Source organism: Delphinapterus leucas, chromosome 9 (genome assembly GCF_059928025.1).
Source record: "Delphinapterus leucas isolate spDelLeu-1000000601 "Yukka" chromosome 9, BTC_Dleu_Yukka2, whole genome shotgun sequence".
NCBI classification, from domain to species: Eukaryota; Metazoa; Chordata; class Mammalia; order Artiodactyla; family Monodontidae; genus Delphinapterus; species Delphinapterus leucas.
In genome coordinates this window covers 64,374,668-64,396,713 of record NC_143137.1, presented here as the reverse complement: position 1 = coordinate 64,396,713, position 22,046 = coordinate 64,374,668, and the positions used below count along the sequence as shown (strand labels likewise).

General features: G+C 35.0%; 1 protein-coding gene across 1 annotated transcript in view; it reads left to right on the top strand.

The window, feature by feature from the left end:
* THSD7A (thrombospondin type 1 domain containing 7A) overlaps positions 1 to 21,432 on the top strand; it is a 262,845-nt gene extending 241,413 nt beyond the window's left edge. Inside the window, exons 22-28 of the mRNA XM_089917089.1 lie at positions 124 to 298; positions 7,469 to 7,642; positions 11,727 to 11,822; positions 14,879 to 14,961; positions 15,310 to 15,520; positions 17,989 to 18,076; positions 18,774 to 21,432. Of these exons, the coding sequence (XP_089773215.1) occupies positions 124 to 298; positions 7,469 to 7,642; positions 11,727 to 11,822; positions 14,879 to 14,961; positions 15,310 to 15,520; positions 17,989 to 18,076; positions 18,774 to 18,858 (912 nt within the window). The 3' untranslated portion in view covers positions 18,859 to 21,432. The remainder of the gene's footprint in view (positions 1 to 123; positions 299 to 7,468; positions 7,643 to 11,726; positions 11,823 to 14,878; positions 14,962 to 15,309; positions 15,521 to 17,988; positions 18,077 to 18,773) is intronic.
* Positions 21,433 to 22,046: the final 614 nt, after the last annotated feature.

Sequence of the window (22,046 nt, the reverse complement as noted above, 5' to 3'; positions counted from 1 at the left end):
CCTAAGGTTTCAAATGCTCCTTTAACTGCTCACAAATCAAAATCAATGGTGCAGAGATGACTGTCAGCGATAAGCTAACTAATGAATTATTTTTTTCCCTAATTATGTCTTCCTCCATTTCAGGATGCCCAGTGTGGCGAAGGGACCAGAACAAGGAATATTTCTTGTGTAGTGAGTGATGGGTCAGCTGATGATTTCAGCAAGGTAGTGGATGAAGAATTCTGTACTGATATCGAACCCATTATAGATGGTAATAAAAAAGTGGTTCTTGAGGAAACCTGCACCCAGCCTTGCCCAGGTAACAACGGCAAAACAGAATTCGTACTTTGGCCATTCCTTACCAGGACCAGGGTGGAGAAGGGGTTGCACGTATAAGTTTAAGTTAAGAGACGTCAACAGTCTTCTCATTCAGTAATATCTGTGCCAACAGCTAGACACTGTAGCGTGGATGAAGGGGGGGCACTGCCTCCTTACTGCCAGGTGGGGGTGAAGTCCAGTTCTCCTACGTGGCGTCTGTTGACACTCACCCCCCCTCGAGTTTTAACTTCTGCAAAGAATGGAAATTAAGGCCTTAGGCTCATGCTTGACAGGGAGAATATGAAAATTCTACCCCTAGATATATTAGCTAAAATATATTAGCTATTAGATATAATAGCTAAAATTCTACCCCTAGATAAATTACCATTCAAGAGTGAGAAGAAATAGTATTATGGAAGAAAATTTTGAATGAAAGAAATTCTGATTCAGTGTTGGACACAGAGGTACAAGCAGGAAAATGTAGAAAGCAAATGTATATCAAGTAGTTTAGAAATAAATAGCAGGCAGTGATAAGTTAATGATTAGGAATTTGGGCTTGATGCAGAGGACTTTAGGGTAGATAGAAGGTCAAAATAACCTCAGTGTCAAGCATGACCCTATGGCCTTAAGAAAGATATAGGGGCAACAGTGTTTTGGTGGGCTAGAAAAGAACAAGATTGGAAGTGAATTGCCTGTCTTTTTAATTTTCATTTTATATTGAAGTTTAGTTGATTGACAATATTGTGTTAGTTTCAGGTGTACAGCATAGTGATTCAGATGTGTGTGTGTGTGTGTATGGTCTTTTTCAGATTCTTTTCCCATATAATTAAAAAATATAAGTAGAGTTCCCTGTGCTGTACAGGTCTTTGTTGATTATCTGTTTTATATATGGTACTATATATATGTTAATCCCAAACTTCTAATTTATTCCTCCCCCTCACCTTTTTCCTTTGATAACCATAGATTTGTTTTCGACGTTTGTGAGTCTGTTTGTTTTGTAAATAACTTCATTTGTATCTGACTTCATTAGATTCCACATATAGTGATATCATATGATATTTGTGCTGCAATGAACATTGGGGTGCATGTATCTTTCTTTACGGATTATGGTTTTCTCTGGATATAAGCCCAGGAATGGTTTTGAAGTTCATTTCTCTAATAATTAGCCATGTGGAGCATCTTTTCATGTGCTTCTTGGTCACCTTTATGTCGTCTTTAGAGAAATGTCTTATTTAAATCTTCTGCCCATTCTTTAATTCTGTTGTTTTTTGGGGGGGTGTTCGTTTGTTTGTTTGATATTGAGTTGCATGAGCTGTTTGTATATTTTGGAGATGACCTTGTCAGTCACATTGTTTGCAAATATTTTCTCCCATTCTGTGGGTTGTCTTTCCGTTTTGTTGATGGCTTCCTTTGCTGTGCAAAAGCTTCTAAGTTTCATTAGGTCCCATTTGTTTATTTTTGTTTTTACTTCCATTACTCTAGGAGGTAGATCCATAAAGGTCTTGCTGCGATTTATGTCATAGAGTGTTCTGCCTATGTTTTCCTCTAAGCGTTTTAATCCATTTTGAGTTTATTTTTGTGTATGGTATTTGAGAATGTTCTAATTTTATTCATTTACACATAGCTGTCTGGTTTACCCAGCACCACTTATTGAAGAGACTGTCTTTTCTCCATTGTATATCCTTGACTCCTTTGTCATACATTAGTTGACCATAGGTGCGTGGGTTCATTTCTGGGCTTTCTATCCTATTCCATTGATCAATATTTTTGTTTTTGTGCCAGTGCCATACTGGCTTTTTTTCCTCTTTAATTTTTATTAGAGTATAGTTGATTTACAATGTTTTGCTAGTTTCTGCTGTACAGCAAACTGAGTCAGTTAAACATATACATATATCCACTCTTTTTTAGATTCTTTTCCCATATAGGTCAGTACATTGAGTAGAGTTACTGTGCTACACAGTAGGTTCGTATTACTTATCTATTTTATATACAGTAGTGTGTATCTGTGACTATTTCTGTTTTGTAAATAGGTTCATTTGTACCATTTTTTCAGATTCCACATATAAGCAATATCATATATTCGTCTTTCTCTGACTTACTTCACTGAGTATGACGAGTCTCTAGGTCTGTCCATGTCACTGCAAATCGCATTATTTTGTTCTTTTTATGGCTGGGTCTCTACAGACAGCATATATTTGGGTCTTGTTTTTATATCCATTCGGTCCGTCTATGTCTTTTGGTCACAGCATTTAATCCAAACCACTTCAGACCTAGGGACACATACAGACTGAAAGTGAAGGGATGGAAAAAGATATTCCATGCAAATGGAAATCAGAAGAAAGCTGGAGTAGCAATACTCATATCAGACAAAATAGACTTTAAAATGAAGACTATTAAAAGAGACAAAGAAGGACACTATATAATGATCAAGGGATCAATCCAAGAAGAAGATATAACAATTGTAAATATTTATGCACCCAACATAGGAGCACCTCAATATATAAGGCATATGCTAACAGCCATAAAAGGGGAAATCAACAGTAACAATATTTGGGGACTTTAACACCCCACTTACACCAATGGACAGATCATCCAGACAGAAAATTAATAAGGAAACACAAGCCTTAAATGACACATTAGACCAGATGGACTTAGTTGATATTTATAGGACATTCCATCTGAAAGCAGCAGAATACACTTCCTTCTCAAGTGAACATGGAACATCCTCCAGGGTAGACCACATCTTGGGTCACAAATCAAGCCTTGGTAAATTTAAGAAAATTGAAAATTTTCCGACCACATGCTATGAGATTAGAAATCAATTACAGCAAAAAAAAAAAACTGTAAAAAACAGAAACATGTGGAGGCTAAACAGTATGTTACTAAATAACCAATGAATTACTGAAGAAATCAAAGAAGAAATCAAAAAATACCTAGAGACAAATGACAATAAAAACACAATGATCCAAAACCTATGGGACACAGCAAAAGCAGTTCTAAGAGGAAAGTTTATAGCAATACAGTCTTACCTCAGGAAACAAGAAAAATCTCAAATGAACAACCTAACCTTACACCTAAAGCAACTAGAGAAAGAAGAACAAACCCAAAGTTAGTAGAGGAAAAGAAATCACAAAGATCAGAGCAGAAATAAATGAAATAGAAACAAAGAAAACAATAGCAAAGATCAGTAAAACTAAAAGCCAGTTCTGTGAGAAGATAAACAAAATTGATAAACCGTTAGCCAGAGTCATCAAGAAAAAAAGGGAAAAGACTCAGATCAATAAAATTAGAAATGAAAAAGAAGTTAAATGGACACCACAGAAATATACAGGATCATAAGAGACTACTACGAGCAATTCTATGTCAATAAAATGTACAACCTGGAAGAAATGGACAAATTCTTAGAAAGGTACAATCTCCCAAGACTGAACCAGGAAGAAATAGGAAATATGAACAGACCAATCACGAGCACTGAAATTGAAACTGTGATGAAAAAACTTCCAACAAACAAAAATCCGGGACCAGATGACTTCACAGGCCAATTCTATCAAACATTTAGAGAAGAGTTAAACCTACACTTCTGAAACTCTTCCAAAATCTTGTAGAGGAAGGAACACTCCCAAGCTCATTCTACAAGGCCACCATCAGCCTGTTACCAAAACAAGACAAAGATATTGCAAAAAAAGAAAATTAAGAATTTTCTTAATTCTGTAATAAAATTAAGAAAATTAAATGTAAGACAGAATACTAAAAACTTAGAGGAAATATAAGCAGAACACTCTGACATAAATCACAGCAAAATCTCTTTCGATCTATCTCCTAGAGTAATGGAAATAAAAACAAAAATAAACAAATGGGACCTAATTAAACTTAGAGGCTTTTGCACAGCAAAGGAACCCATCAACAAAACGAAAAGACAACCCACAGAATGGGAGAAAATATTTGCAAACAATGTGACTGACAAGGGATTAATCTCCAAAACTTACAAACAGCTCGTGGAGCTCAAAATCAAAAAAACACGCAACAGAATCAAAAAATGGGTGGAAGACCTCAATAGACATTTCTCCAAAGAAGACCTACAGATGGGCAGAAGGCACATGAAAAGATGCTCAACATTGTTAAGTATTACAGAAATGCAAATCAAAACTACAGTGAGATGTCACCTCACACCAGTCAGAATGGCCATCATCAAAAAATCTACAAAAAATAAATGCTGGAGAGGGTGTGGAGAAAAGGGAACCCTCCTACCTTCCTGTTGGTGGGATTGTAAATTGATACAACAACTATGGAGAACAGTATGGAGGTTCCTTAAAAAACTAAGAATAGAGCTACCATATGACCCAGCAATCCCACTCTTGGGTATATATCCAGAGTAAACTGTGGTTCAAAAGGATGCATGCACCTGATGTTCACTGCAGTGCTGTTGACAATATCCAAGACATGGAAGCAAACTAAATGTCCATTGACAGAGGAACAGATAAAGAAAATGTGGTACATATATACAATGGAATATTAGCCATTAAAAAGAATGAAATAATGCCATTTGCAGCAACATGGATGGACCTAGAGATTATCATACTAAGTGAAGTAAGCCAGACAGAGAAAGAGAAATATCATATAATATCACTTATATGCAGAATCTAAAAAAAATAATAATGAACTTATTTACAAGACAGAAACACAGACTTAGAGAACAAACTTATGGTTACCAGGGAGAAAGGCAGGGAGGGACAGATTGGGAGTTTGGGATTGACATGTACACACTACTATAGATAACCAACAAGGACCTACTGTATAGCATAGGGAACTTGGCTCAATATTCTGTAATAACCTAAATGAGAAAATTTGCAAAAGAATGGATACTTGTATGGGTACAACTGAATCACTTTGCTGTATTCCTATAACACATCATTATTTATCAACTATACTCCAATATAAAATAAAATTAAAAAAAAAGAAATCTGTGGTAAACGATGTGAAGAAAAACTGCAAGATCCCATAGTAGCATAGAACAGGCAATTCACCATTTTAATTAAAGCAATTACAAATCCAGGAGGAGGCTGGTCTTCTCTTGTAAATTACAATCTATTCATTTTCATTCCTCTCTTGCTAGTTTTCTCCAATGATGGCTTTTGAAAGCTAGTAGCATGTGAGCTTATAAGCTTTAAAGAGTAGAATACTGAAGTAGGAAATGCATTTCAAACACTTAATATCTTTGGTAGGCAGAGTGTAGTTTTATTATTACAATGTTTTATATGGTCAAAATTTAAAAATATATTTAGTACAAGTCAGTGCCCCACACTTATTTGCTGTTATTAAATCTTTGAAGCTTGACATGGATTATCCTGGAGTGATAATTATATAATCCACAGACTACCATTAAAAGATTTATTGAGTTTTGTGTCAAAATACACTACATCAAGTGATACAAGCACAGAGATAAAGCCTATTAGTAAAAAGGTATATTTTACTTCCATGTAGTTTGCAGTCACTGAGGTGAAGTTACACTACATTCATATTGACAGGAGTTTCTCTATCTTATTTTTAATAGTTTCTCTTGCATAATTAAATACTGAGTAAGCATAAAGTAGCATTTCCTAGGGGATATAAATATTTATAAAACTTTAACTACTTAAAAATTCTTCTTAGTTTCTTTTTCCTTAGCACTTCCAAAATTTACTAGAATTTTCTTCATTTTAGGATGACATTAGACAGAGTAATAATGACACACTGTAGTAAAGGTGTACAAAGATCACTCCACTTGACTATTATACATGTATCTGTTAGTCAGTAATTCATGTCTTTCCAGGATTTCTTAATCCTGGCACAAGAAGTTTTTTCATTAATCAGATCTCCTCCAGGTAACTTTGTGCTAACATTAGATATCTTCAGTATAATATAAGGCAATATAAATTATTCATGTGATATGGCTGGAATAATTAAAGTGATAAGAATCCCTTATGGATTTGTGTTTATCAAAATGTACTGCATCCTCTGAACAGTATCACCAAGCAGTCAGTCCTGAAGAATGAATGAGTATACGAGAAAGGTGTATTTCATTAAATCTTCCCTGTTCTGAAAATGGTTGAAGATGAACACATGATATACTACGGCCCAACAATTCCTGTATAACTGTAACTATTTTCTAGTTATATACCCAAAATAAATGCATATATAAGTTCACCAAAAGACTCATACTAAAATGTTCACAGCAGCGGTATTCATAATAGGAAAAATTTACAACTCTCCACATGCCCATCCATAGTAGAATCGAAATGTAAATAGTGGTATGTTTATAAATAAAGCACAGCACTAAAAATGAGCAAGTTAGAGCAACATAAATATGTGATGGTCCTCAAGACATAAATGAGTGAAAGAAACCAGACATTAAAAAAGTACATACGGTTCTATTCCATGTATAGCATGAGGAGGGTTTCTGAGATTCTGAGAATGCTCTGTTGCTTGATTTGGAGGTTGGTTACGTGGGTATTTAATCAGGCTGTGAAAATTCAGCTATCTGTGCATTTATAATGTGTCATCATTTTGCATGTATATTACTCTTCAATAAATAATTGAAAAAAAGGGAGGAAGTTGACTGAAGATGTAGATCAGAGAAATTGTGTGCATTATTGCCACTACTGCAGCTGCTTGGTTAGCTGTCTCACCTCCACAACTTTGGTAAGAAACAGAAACCAAGCATAAATACCAGCTTTCTCAGCCTTGGACTTCAAGCTCTTTGAAATTTTGAACGCCTAGGAGACAAGTCCTGTGTATATTTCGATTTTCTTTTAATAGTACCAAGTGCTTAATAAACCCTTTTATGATGATAATGACAAGAGTGATAGTAGCAGGTTTTAATCAAGTATTGTTGTCACTTAAGAGAAGGGAAATCATGATGGACAAGTTCCTTCAAACCATAGTTTACCTTTGATATCATTAAGCAGCACATATGCTATACTCAGTAACATCCACTCAGAAAATAACACTATTAATACAAACTTACAAAACCACATACAAACTTGCAAATATTAAATACTTAAACAAATCTTACAAATATCATGAATGACTGGCATACCTAAAAACATTGCTCAGTCGGGTTAAACATAAAATGATTATCTGGCTGGCTATTCTTTATGGGTATCGGTATAAACTACAAACTTGTGGTTTGCAGGTGACTGTTATTTGAAGGAGTGGTCTTCCTGGAGCCTGTGTCAGCTGACCTGTGTGAATGGTGAGGACCTAGGTTTTGGTGGAATACAGGTCCGTTCCAGAGCGGTGATTATACAAGAGCTAGAGAATCAACATCTGTGCCCAGAGCAGATGTTAGAAACAAAATCATGTGATGGTGAGTGCTACTATTCATAAAATCTATTTATTTTAGTTTTGTGTTGATAAGCAAAAGTATAAGATATAAAATTTTCTGTTGAATAAGCAAATTTGCTAAGCTATCACTTAAAGTTGAGAATTCAGGGTATGATTCTGAATTCTAAATATTTAGAGAATAAAAGTCTTGCCACCCTTCATAAATGAAATATTGTAAAAGTATTTCCAAGTTTTATGAGCTAAAGAAGGCTGAGATGATTAGGAGCAAGTTATTTGTACACCTGTAGCAACCCTGGTGATGTGTGAATGTAAGAATATCCTCAATTTATTTAAATCAAAAGAGAGAAAGAAAAATTACAAAGCAACAGCAAAATGAGATATTTTACTATATTCTCAGAAATTGATAAATCTAAGTATTGGTAAGGATTAGTCTAAATTTGACATAAAGCATATATAAAAATACATCTTTATATGTCTGTGTGTATATGTGTACATACACATAGAGCCATGCACCCAATATAAGCAATAGATGACATTCACAAGAACCACAGAGCGTTAAAATGTTCTAGTTTGGGAACACAGAAGAAATCTAAATGAAAAAAAAAGAATTGTTATCTAGTGGAGAATGTCTTGCTCAACAAACAACCCTCTCATTCCCGCTTGTGTTCTGAAGCAACTGAGTATGACATATATTAGCAAATAGGAGCCAAAATAACATCTATATTGCTGAAAAGTTGAAGAAAGCTTAGAATGTTGGAGAACAATGCTTAGAATGAAAGCCAATTGAGCTAGATGCCTTAACCCAAGAATTATAGAATTATCTACCTTCTTAGTTAAGTCTTCCCAAATTTACCAACCAGATAAAAAACATTTCATATTCCTGGGTAGGTAAAGGAGAGAAAGGACAGAGGTTACAATAAATGAAATAATTCCCAAGAAAAGAAAAAGAATTGTTTACCCTGAAATGACAATGAAGTAAAATTAGGAATCAGTAAAAATTGCCAAGAAACTCTCCCCATGCCCACACAGAAGTGAAAACCGAAAGCTACGTTTCTAGAGCATTACATATCAAATGTTATGCAGGATGCAGCACAGAAGTACTTAGAAGGTAATGTGAAGCTTTACATTCTTATATAGGAGGGAGAAAAGTTTAATAAGAGCTAGACTTTCAGGCTTCCCTGGTGGCGCAGTGGTTGAGAGTCCGCCTGCCGATGCAAGGGACACAGGTTCGTGCCCCGGTCCGGGAAGATCCCACATGCCGCGGAGCGGCTAGGCCCGTGAGCCATGGCTGCTGAGCCTGCGCGTCCGGAGCCTGTGCTCCGCAACGGGAGAGGCCACAACAGTGAGAGGCCCGCGTACCGCAAAAAAATTAAATTAAATTAAATTAACAAATAAATAAAAAGAGCTAGACTTTCAACCCAATTAAAAAAAAAAAGGGAAATAGAGTGTATACAGTACTGATAAATACAAATTCAATGAGACAGGAAACAAATAAACAAGATAATCAACAAAGCCAATAGCTTGTTTTTTGACCAAACTAACAAAATAGACCACCTCATGCATAATCAATGAAGGAAAAAAAAGGACAAAATTACTACTAATAATAAGATAGTGTTTAAAAATATAATTCTATGAAAAAATTTTGCTAATAAATGTAAAAACTTGACAACAATTTAGAATGTTATTTATCAAGAGTAATAGAGAAGCTAAACCATAGATTCTGCAACTATTAAAAACACAAGTCTATCAAATATTCTCACACATGCACACACACTAAAACCTAAATGGCTTTAATTATGAGTTTCACTAAAATTTAAAGAAACAGACAACTCCCATTTATTGTGAAATCTTAAGAAATAAAACAAAGTTGGGTAGAAAAAAAAGATGACGAAAATCTCCCCAATACAACACCAAAATCACAAACAAAAATGAAAAACAAAAATTCTTTCAAATCAAAATTTGAATCTTCTACACTGTAAAATAGATCATAAACAAAGTTACCGGACAAGCCACAGACTTAGAAAAGATATTTGTGAAGTCAATTTTAAGGAATTAGCGTCTAGAACAACTATCCTAAATCTTTTCAGCATTCCAAGACAATTTCATACTTGTAAAATTGCTGAGTACCCCAAACTGCTTTTCTCTGTGACTTATATATATCAAAATTTTTCATATTAAAAAATGACAACTGATGTTTTAAAATACTTGATAATTTATTTAAAACAATCATAAATCAATTTGTTACCATAAATATTTCCTGAAAAATAACTATTTTCCAAAACAAAAAGAAAACAACTTTAATGACAGTCATTGACTCGTTTTACACTTTTTCAAATCTCTGGCTTAACATCTGGCTTAACAGAAGACAGCTGGCTTCTCTTCTGTGCTTCTGCATTCAGTCTATTGCCATCTTAGTTTAGTTTATGTATATGAAGAAAATCCAGCCTTACTTACCCAGGTGTGTAGTTAAAGGGGAAAATCATCACACACGTACTCTGAAAGAATGTCGAAGTCTTCCCTGGTCCCTGGACCATAATTTGAGAATTGTTATTCTAGAATAAAAAATTCCCACAACCCAATATTAAAAGGCATATATTTCAGTAGAAAAAAAGGGGTGGGGGGAGCCAAAAGATATACATAAGCAATTCACAAGAGGAAATCTAAATGCCCCAAAACATTTTTCTCACTGTTTAATAGCTTTGGTAATCAACTACAAGTTAAAAATGACAAGATAGCTTTCCACACCCACAAGACTGACAAGAAATTTAAATCTGGAATTTATAAATGTTTGTGAGGGTTTAGAGTAATAGTAACTCTTATTCAGTGCTGGTGGGTATATAAACTGTCACCTTTTAAAGAAAAGAATAAGCTGTATTTAGTAAAGTTTCAGCTATCCCTGCAATGATACCCAGAAATTTCCCTTCTAAATATTTACCTTGAAGAAGCACCAGGAGGCTTGCACAAGACTGACCACTGAGGCACTGTTATAATAGCATAAGTTGAAAACAACCTAAAAGTCCACCCATAGAGGAAATAGATAAATAAATTGTAGATAGTACCATGGAATTCTATGTAGCAGTTAAAATAAATTGACTATGTCTGCATTAAAAAAATCACATAGAAATATTTCATTTATAACATTTTATGTTACATATAACATTGACTATTAAGTTTCAAAAAGATGTATGTATCATATGTATCAGTATGATACTTTTTAAATTTTAAGACTGCCTAAAAAACTTCCCTGGTGGCACGGCGGTTAAGAATCCGCCTGTCAATGCAGGGGATATGGGTTCGACCCCTGGGGTTCGGGAAGATCCCACATGCTGCGGAGCAGCTAAGCCCGTGCGCCACAACTACTGAGCCCACGCTCTGCAACTACTGAAGCCCACGCGCCTAGAGCCTGTGCTCTGCAACAAGAGAAGCCTGCGCACTGCAATGAAGAGTAGCCCCTGTTTACCACAACTAGAGAAAGCCCACGTGCAGCAACGAAGACCCAAAAAAAACACCTAAAAATAATTCTATAAATAATTTATAGATTGTATATATTTATACTTACATTCTATTTATATTAAAAGAATTAAAAACATGTCACAGAAATGCATGTATCTACTTCAGAAGACTGGGTATTGCTGGAGAAACAAAGAGGGACATCAGATCAGGAAGCAATATAATAGAACTTCAAGTTTATTTGTTACTTTTTTTTACTCATCAACAACCAAAAATAAAGCAAATATGACTAAATGGTAATATTAGTTAAAATTGAATGATGGGTAATTGAATATTTTTTAAATTATTCTCTGTCCTTGTCTGTATGTTGGATATTTTATAATACTTCAAATAAACATAAAATTAAATTGAAAATCCAGGTTCACATTAGATAGTATGACAGCAGACATAGAAAATTAGTTGGAATTTAGGTATGTATCTGGAATTTTGTAACATTTATATGGCAGCTTCTGGATAATAACTTGACATTTGAATCATTCAGGATGGACTTCTCATCCCTTTCCAATTGTTTATAAATATTTTATTAATACCCTATCTCCATGATTGTTCCGCTGGCCTATAGAATGCCTCTGTTAATGTTTATTGTGTTCCTGCAGAGGGACAGTGTTACGAGTATAAATGGATGGCTAGTGCTTGGAAGGGCTCTTCCCGAACAGTCTGGTGTCAAAGATCAGATGGTATAAATGTAACAGGTAAACCTCCCATTTCTTTGTTCTTTGAAAGTCTTACTGTAACACACATGTAACTGGTTAAAGAAAATAATTAAGAAAACAAAGATATTCTTTGAGTATTCCACACATGGTTGGGTTCACGACACCTGAGCTGTGCACCTGATGACCAATGACAAATTATTTTGCTGTTTAATGTTTCAATTAAATTCTCCCTCACCCAGCCATTTTAGACATTGCTGCTATAATTTACTTAAAATACTGTCTAATTCTAATAAATGATTATAAGTAAATAATTCTCAGATTGTTTTTCCTAGAAATCTTATATATTAATAACTTACTTCTTACATGCTAAGAAAGTCAATATTTTGTTGACTCTGTTTCTGGGCCTTAAAGGCAATATACATGCAGTCCAAAAATATTGCCAAGAGAATATGATGACACAAATCCAGATATTTTGCTTAAATTCAGAAATCTATGATTTATAGTTTTTTATTAATTAATATAGAAGACCTATTGGTAAAACTCAAGCCCAGAGCATATGAGTAGCCAGTCTACCTACTCTGTCCCAAGTCAAAAATCATTGTACATTGAAAGAAGAAATCCAAATGAAAACTGTTTTTGAATCTCCTTTGACCCAAATATACCCCCAAGATCTACTCTAATCTACAGTTACTGAAGTTTCCTTATCTGAGTCCAGTAAATGCAAGGGATCCCAAAGACCCTTTGAAGAGGGAAGAAAATTGGCTCCAGAGATGGAGTGAACCACCCTGCAAATTTTCTACAAAGAAACCAGGGTCAGAACAGAACCTCAGCCTCAGGCCCATGTACCCAAAGATCTAATGTCTCTTCTTAAACAATGTATTTGTAGAGATCTAATCTATAGGAATCTCCATAGCATAGTAGCAGCCTGAGTATTGACAGTTAACTGTTCAGGGGGACCTGCTGACTTGCTGCCATTGTTTTGACCCTCTGGCAGGGAGAAAAAGTAATGTGCATTTTGTTGCCTCTGAGTAATGTCCATTTATAAATTTAACTGTAGTATCTACAGTAAGATGATAGGAGCAGGGGTTGATATGCTTTTTGGAAAGCATAAATTTTTATATTGAATTTTAAATTACCTGGATTTATTGAAACCTAATTACTAATTTCTTCCTTATGAAAGCTAGAGCAGGATGTCAGATTGTATTCTTGTGAAGATAAGATTTTAGACATGAGAAATCTGTGTTAAGAAACACTTGATAATAGCAACTCCCAGTGGATACATCTATAACAAAGAAAAGACACCTACCAAGAAACGCTTTGCTCTCTCACACTGTTATTTTCTGGAAGAAAAATCTGTTCCAAGCACACCACTCTCCGAGGCAACAGGGGGAGACAGAGTTCTGGGAAGAGAAGCATAGGCTTTCTGAACCCAAAGGCATTATAGAGGTGGTCCACTCAACTCAGCTGTTGAAAATGAATGTCTACATTCTTCTTTAAACTCTTCAGAGGGTATTTTACAGCTTCCCCAGAGGATCCTATCAGTTTTCAGTGTTTTTTTTTTTCCAAATATGGATGCAAATAATAGTTGTCTGCCTTTTCTTCTACATGTTAAAAGCTCTTTTCACACTGAAATTGGGGCTATTCCCCAATGCAAAGGTAAGTCAAATTTTAAAAGACTTACCTGTAGAAATCATATTTTCAACTTCTTTTCTATATAGGTATCCCATGTATTTATTCCCTTCTAATGCTGTTTTATACCCCCCCCAAAAAATGTGTAAATGATTGACTTGTGATAAACTCTGTATGCATTCTTCTTCCATCTTTTAGGAGAGATGAGATTCTTTATGAGAAATAGACAAGCATGTAAAGTATATTATCTGTCTTGATTGATTGCTTTAATTTTATGAATAGTTGTCCTTATAAGAAACTCAAGATGCTGCTTTACTTTGTCTTCATATGTTTAATGATGATAACTTCAATATGGCCATGTAACTGCAACTGCCTTGCAATGACTAACTGCTTTTCCATAACAATTTTTCTGTGAATATTTTGTTTATAATATAGAGAGATAAGGCAAGGAATTAATAGGTACCTTTGATTAGATTCCAAGAGGATCATCAATTCCACAAATAAAGGAAAAATCTTGCTTTGCTAAAATTCTAAGTTGAACAAGTATGGTTTGAAACTATCAGTTCTTTCCATGCCACCAATACTGTTTCTTTATGACATCTATTCTTGTCTTGAAACTTCATTATAACAACTTCAGCACACCTGGTACTGTACTTGAAGGAAGAAAGAAGAGGACTAAACAGAGAGCTGCAATGTCAAGTTAAAACAATAGTGCAGACATACACTTAGTAGCTGCCTTTGTTTTCTTATACCCCAAAACTATCCTGAATTAGTGATTTTCTCAAAAAGAAATATGTATTATAAAAAATACATACACAGGGCTTCCCTGATGGCGCAGTGGTTGAGAGCCCGCCTGCTGGTGCGGGGGACGTGGGTTCGTGCCCCGGTCCGGGAGGATCCCACATGCCGCGGAGCGGCTGGGCCCGTGAGCCATGGCCGCTGGGCCTGGGCGTCCAGACCCTGTGCTCCGCAGTGGGAGAGGCCACAACAGTGAGAGGCCCGCGTACCGCAAAAAAAATAAAAGAAAAAAAAATACATATACAAGATAGTCACATGAATTAAAGGGACATCTTAACATGAAAACTATTTATTTGAATAACCAAGAAAGAATTTTAAAAGAATATTAAATCTGCTTTTTAGTGCTGGACTTGGTCTCAGAAACTATGATAAATAGCTTGCAGGCAATTAGTGTTTTCAAAGTAGCAACTATAAAATAATCCATTCAACAGGTGCTTATTGAGCACCTGCTGAGTGGCAGGTACTTTGCTGTCTTCTCTGAATAAGAAGAGCCTCGAGACCCTAAATACAGTGGTCAAGGTCAACCAGATATTTCAGTCAGCTGCCCTCGGAAAAGTCTGTGGGATTCCCAAGGTGGTTCAGGATTCAAAGACAAGTCTACAACAATGATGTATTTTTAATCATTGCAAGAGATGCTACTTGTCAAAATATGATTTTCTGTTCTGCAGGGGGCTGCTTGGTGGTGCGCCAGCCTGATGCTGACAGGTCTTGTAATCCACCGTGTAGTCAACCCCACTCGTACTGTAGCGAGGTATGTGTGAATTCATTAGAGTAGGCAAGCCAGCTTCATCATTTGTCACCCCACTGCCTCTGGTACAATCCATTCCCCAACCCCAAAAAAGCATGTCTTGAGGCATAAAAATTCTATTTTGGGACCTCTCCTTTTATCACTATAAACAATTCTGAATGCACTTGCCTCTACTGTTAGAATAAGTCTGTAAAGGAACAAAAAGTGTGTTCTTTTTTACGTAGTTATGACAGAAATTACATGAAGTAAATTCCCAGAACAATATTTCTTTAAAGCCTGCTCTTCAAGTCAGGTCTGTTATGCTTACAAAGATCACCTTGCATGTACAGTATAAGTCTTGTTCTTCTGCAGACGAGGATGTGCAGTTGTGAAGAAGGGTACACTGAAGTCATGTCTTCCAATGGTACACTTGAGCAATGCACACTTATCCCCGTGGTGGTGATACCCACTGTGGAGGACAAAAGAGGAGATGTGAAAACCAGTCGGGCAGTACATCCAACCCAACCCTCCAGTAACCCAGCAGGACGGGGAAGGACCTGGTTTCTACAGCCATTTGGGCCAGGTGAAGTGACTAGACAGTGTTGATGTAGAATTCTTTAGCTATATATTTAACCAATACCAAAGGATTAAAAAAATGAGCAAGCATTTTCATATGAGTTAATTATTTTATGTACAGTCATTTATGTTGATACTGCCATATATTATTATAATTTTCTACTATTGTGAAAAAAGCACTCATGCTGAAAATTCAGAAAAATGAGTACTTTCTTCTGAGAAAAATTTTAGGATTGATATTATTTATTTTAATTTCAGTCCTAAATTTAGAAGTGTAATTATTTTCACATTGAACAAAGAAATCTAACAATGAAAATATTAGGAAAAAAGTGTTGTCATTCAGAACTCGAACAAATAAAACTATAAAGACGTTAAATAATTTTCCGTTTCGCCACAGAGTGTTAAATATTTGAACCTTAAACAGGAAGATCAGCAATGCAGGAGATACTTGGCAGCCAGACCAATTTCTACCAGCCCTTAGAGCTGGCACACTCAAATACTCAGAATCTATACTAGCACCAGATAAACGGGGGCAGGGATGGAGGCTTCCTGTCTAGATGGGACAATCTAAACTTGGAGACTGACTAGACACCTGTCATATTCAACAGACAGCTCGTAATGTATCTAGTAATGGACTTGAAGCCCATACAGACAAAAGCTTGAAGCCTCATCAGATGCTATCCTTACTCTGTACGTTTTCTCTCTGCAGTTGATTCAACCATATGCTTAGCCCTAGAACTAAGCTGGTGCTTAAAAATGTGCTGCAAGAGCTATATGGTAACTAAGATCATGACACTTTTTCTCACACCCTAGAGGGATGACTAGTTCATGACGGAAGGAAATCTCCAGGCAAAGCCAGGCATAAACTACTTCCTGACTCCGTTAGAAACATGAGAAAGGAAGGAAGCGATTTGCATAGCCAGCACATTTTTAATGCATTTAGTCAAGACACTTTCCCTTACTGGTGAATCACTATTGAGAATTTTTTTTTTAAGTATGTTCAATATTTGGGTGATTCATATTTAACCACATCATCCCAGTGATGATGTGGTTAAATATGAAGCTGACCTGTTTCTGTAAGCATGGGAAACTCTTCCTCTCAGTGTCCAGGACAGCGGACCAGCAAATGGCCATTTGCAGTCTTGACCCTGACCAAAAATCCAAGCAGATCTCCGCACATCAAAACTGATTTTTAAAGAGAATATTATTATTGTCGTTTTCATTTAATATATAGTTTTCCTAAAGTGAACATTTTAATATATTAAAAAGGTACACGTTTTAAGAACATACAGTTAGACCTTGCTCTTGGTTTATGAAAAACCCAAAAATATTTGTTGAATTTCTCTCGGGGCAAGTAAACCCAATAGAGCTCTTTTGATTTTGAACCCAGACTCAAATTTTTTAAATCTTTAGAATTGAGAAAAAAAAAAAAAAAGGGTATTTAGAATATTAACTTAGTTTATTTCCAGCAAGTGAACCCCTAATTGATCCAGCTCTAGGCAAAAAAAAAAAAAAAAAAATCATAGTACTAATTTGCTTTTGATGCCTTTCAAATATTGCATAAACCAGAGTCTCTGTGGAGTCAGTTTGCCCAATCTATAATTTTAATTCTAAAATCATATGTTTGTTTAGCTGTATGTGTGCAACAGAAAATATATGTTGGTGTGAGGATCAAGTTAGGTTAGGCAAAGTCATTAATAGTATCACTCGTTTGAAGTTTATTCAGAATATAAAACTGAGAAGTTCAAAGTGAATGAGACCAGAAAACCAAATTTTAAAAGTTTCCTATCATAAAACTGGAAAAAAAGAAAAATTCCTGTCCTGATTCCATACAATAGAAAAGACAGAAAAAAGTTATTTAGAGATCCTTTTATATGTTAATCAAACTTGGCTGTTTTTACAAAGGATATTGTCAAATCAGTTTTAAAGCACGCTCTAAGTATAAACTAGATAAAGGATTATTAATTCCAAAAATGTTAAATATATTTACTATCAGTTCATCTGGAAAAAATATTTAAATGACAAAGTTTACATTGAGATACCTGTCAGCATTAACTCAAAGCTGTAGGACTTTCTTGAAATTGCATTATTTTTTCTTCTCTTCTCACAATTGCCATTCTAAAGATAGAATGAAAATCAGAAGAAAATGTTTATATTGGCATTACACATATATTGGGTTTAAAAGAAAATTCAGGTAAGAAGCAGCAGAAATGTAGACCTGTTAACTTGATATCTGAACTTGAATTCAAACTTCATTGCTTTTCAATTCAATTTTCATTGATAATTTATCTTTAATGAAGGACCATCTAACTCACTATAGCAGCTTTGCATTAATCATTAATTATGCCTAAGCAATAATTCATTTTGAGTTTTGAAAGGACTTGGTCATATGTGACTGGTCATTGGTTGTGGTTAAAGACTGTCATATATATACCAGACTAATGTAAATTAATGACTAATATCCATTCTTCTTAGATGGGAGACTAAAGACCTGGGTTTATGGTGTAGCAGCTGGGGCATTTGTGTTACTCATCTTCATTGTCTCCATGATATATCTAGCTTGGTGAGTGTTTAAATATTTCAAAATCTAAGGGGATCTCTATTTCAGAGGAAACACTTTCAACTGGCCATAACCAAGAACAGCAATCTAATGTCTCAAATAAGTATTCCACATTAGTGTTCATCTGAATTTCTGAATAAGCATGGCTTTAGTCTTAGATTAATCTAAAAACTACCAAATCTGATCCATTTAATTTCTGAAGATGAGCCAGAGCTGCCCCAGGTCATCTTCTCAAGTGTGTTCTCCTTGGTTCTATAAGCAAACATTACTTTGTATACTTATGATGAACTGTAGATTTTTATATTGAATTACTACTGAGGAAGATATTATGGTAATACCCAATTCAACTATCTCTTAAAACATTAATTATAAATTGTGTTATTTATAAAAGTTTATGGACAGATATAAGTGATTATACTATAACATTATTTCCATTGTTCGTACTAGAGGAATTCCATTTAAACAATTCATCTTTTACAGGATAATAAAATATTTGAAGGATTCTGTTTCAAGTTTATTCAGAGCATAAAACAGAGAAATTAAAAAATCAGAAAATCAAATTTTAAGGTTGAATTTAGGCAGTGTAGGCAATTAAGCAATTTAGGTTTACCAATGTTTCCAGTTTTTTCATTTAAAACAATAAAAATTGCAATTGAATATTTTCTTTCTCCCAATTTTAATGATTTTTTTTTCTTTACAGCAAAAAGCCAAAGAAACCCCAAAGAAGGCAAAACAACCGACTGAAACCTTTAACCTTAGCCTACGACGGAGATGCAGACATGTAAACCATAACTTATCCTGCAACAACCAGTCTCAGCTTTCTACCTTTGCTGTAGATATCCAGAGGCCACAAAGCTATTCAAACTGGATGGATTAAAATACATTGTAACTTCTTAAAAGATCATCATTAAGAGTGAAAATCACAGTGCCACTGGAGATATCAAGACAGTACCACTTACATAGAAACCATCAGCCTTGAGAATTCTAGGAGATTTAGTTGAATACATGCTGTATTCTGAGAGTTTTATGTGATCTTTCTGAAATCTACCAACTGATAATTCACTTTCATCTCTAAAATACGGTGGTGGGATTGGCCAGTTAGGATGCCTGATGCAAGCCTCTGTCTGCAGTTAACCATAGTAACATTTTCGCATGAAGAGTTTATACCAAGATCTCTACACTACTATAGTCAAACATAACAACATGTATACTCAATTGATGATACACATTATGTCAGATTATGTACTTGTTAATAAGCAATTTTAATGGTGAATAAAGATAAACTCTAAACTGAGCAGAAAACCCACTGAATAAATTCAGCATCCTGGTGATTGATGATAGTTTCATTGACCTGCATTTCAGAGGCAAAGACCCTTTTATAAGACTTAATTCTTGTCTCTCTCCAAACTACAAATGCTGGACAGGTACTAGTACCTTAGAAGAGTCCTCAAGTTCAGTATTTTATAGTGGTTATTGTCTGGAAAACTAATTTGCTTGTGTTAATACAGTATGTTTCTACTTTCTCTAATTTTCAAACCGGTTGCCTGCATCTTTTTTGCTATATGGAAGGCACATTTTTGCACTATATTAGTGCAGCATGATAGGCACTTAACCAGTATTGCCATAGAAACTGCCTCTTTTCATATGGGATGAAGACATCTGTGCTCAGAGTGTCAAGGAGACATTTACAAGTTCTTGTGTCCTAAAGAGAGTAAAGTTCAGTTGGGATGGCGACAGAATGGAATTAGCTATTACATCTGCTGCACACTTCCTCATCACTGCAGCCATTGTGAAATCAACAACATGGCGGTAATTTAAGTGTTTAAATCCCGAACTCACTAACCCTCCAAAAGATGGATCCCTCTAGTTGGTTTTTAATTGTACTTTGAAGGCTGTTTATGACTAGATTTTTATACTTGTTATCTTTGTTAAAAAAAGAAAAGAAAAGAAAAAAAGGAGCTGGTTGTCTTTTTAATTTTGAGCAGATGGAAGAAATGTGTTTGTGATTTTTGTAACTAAAAGAAATCAAAATTGTGTGTTGATTTTTTCTTTCTCCCTGATTTGTTTTCCTAGTTTCAGATGGAATGTATTTCAAAATCCATTGTTTTGTCTTTCTCACCAGTAAAATTTGAAGCGAGTCTTTTTAATGTATGATATCAAAAACTAGAATTTTTAAAAGAGAAGAATAAATATTTTGTCCAGGGCTTCATTAAATATCTAGACCAAGGGTGGCACACTTTTTCTGTAAAAGGTCAGATGGTAAAGATTTTCAGCCAGGTCTATGTTGCAACTTCTCCATTCTGCCATTGTGAGAACGCAGCCATAGACAATACACAGTACAGTGCATAAAAGAATGAGCATGGATGTTTTCCAATAAAACTTCCTTTAAAAGAAGTGAGCAGACCACATTTGTTGTGGTTTGGCTGTTCCCTGGTCTAGAAGCTTTTTCAGTGCTAACTCACTCTCCATCGTGTCATCTTGAGCTTTCATTCATTTACCCTCAGACTGCGATCAGTGTTTAATTTCAGAAATGAAAAACGGTCATTCAACTTATCACTGTATTGGAAGTAGCTATATTTTTCACAGATGTAGCCCTGGGAATGGCCCAGTAAAATGATATCTAACTCGGCTGGTTTCTTTCGTATGAAAGGAAAATTCAAAAGGTGCCATTAAAAAGCGATACCATTTTTCAGGCAACATTTATTGTGACAACCTTTGGGAGACGGAAGGACGTTACGTTTTCAGGTCTTTAAAAAATAGCATCACAAGCTATTCTGTCTTAAACATAGCTGTGTTGCTATACAAGTGGTTTGGACTCGAAGGTATCTTACCTTCATACTAGAGTTTGAACTCCCCCTACTGTTTGCTAGAGTATTTGCAAAGATTACAAAAGACAGATTGGAATGTCGTTGTCCCTCAAATAAACAGATTTCTACATATTTCGATAAGCATTAAATGTGGTGAGCACTAATTCCTTATTCAACATTCACCGTATTAAGCAACATGTAAATCATTTCTAAGCAAACAGGATGTCAGGAAAATGAGAATTTTACCTTAAACCAAGGATTTGAACAAGGAAAAACAATTCCATTTCATCTGTCTTATTAAAGAGGAAGACAAAAATAATATTGTCACCCTAAAACTGTGATTGATTGTCAATATATGTACTCAGGGGTCTTCCAGATAATCCTCAAGTTGATCTCTCTGAATAAAATGAACTCCATTTGTCCAAAATGGTTGAGAAATAGTCCGTTGCCGTTACTTGAAGAGTTTCGCTGACAGTCTTACGAAACGCATGCCATACCCAATACCCTTGAAATTGTTGACTAGAATAAAATATTGTTGCTACTAATGCTATACTTACGATCATTTAAAAGTCATTAATTCAGAAAGTAGGTCAGTATCATCCTACCTATATTGTTAAAATTAAATGAATAGATCAACATTATAAAATGTCATGAAAATACAAGATGATTTTATTCATAAATCGATTACCTTTTGCAGATATGAAGGACGCTAGGTTCAATGTGATCTAACACTAGGGAGCATACTGGAAGTTCCTCATTAGGATAAATAAATACTGGATGGCCTCTTGTTAGAAAGGTACAAAGAGGAGAATGTAGCTAGCTGACTATTTTGGACAAATGAAGGTTACTATATTCATGTTTATAACATGAAAATGGCCTTATTTTTGTTCCTGGCATGAGTCAATAATGAGTTAAGTACTTTACCGGAATTTCATCAAAACCTTATTCCTCCTGTTCATTTGAAGAATTCAGGAGGGCAATATAGTAGTAACTTGTCTTACCAAAATGGTCTGTGAGCCCACAAAGATTAAGAATTACTGTTCTGTAAGTATGAAGGTTTGCTTGGTTTTAAAAAAAGAAATGAAAAACATTGACACAGTATTATGCTATTTTGTTGGACTGTTTCCATTTAAATGACATAGAAGTGGCATAACTGATCTCTCTTG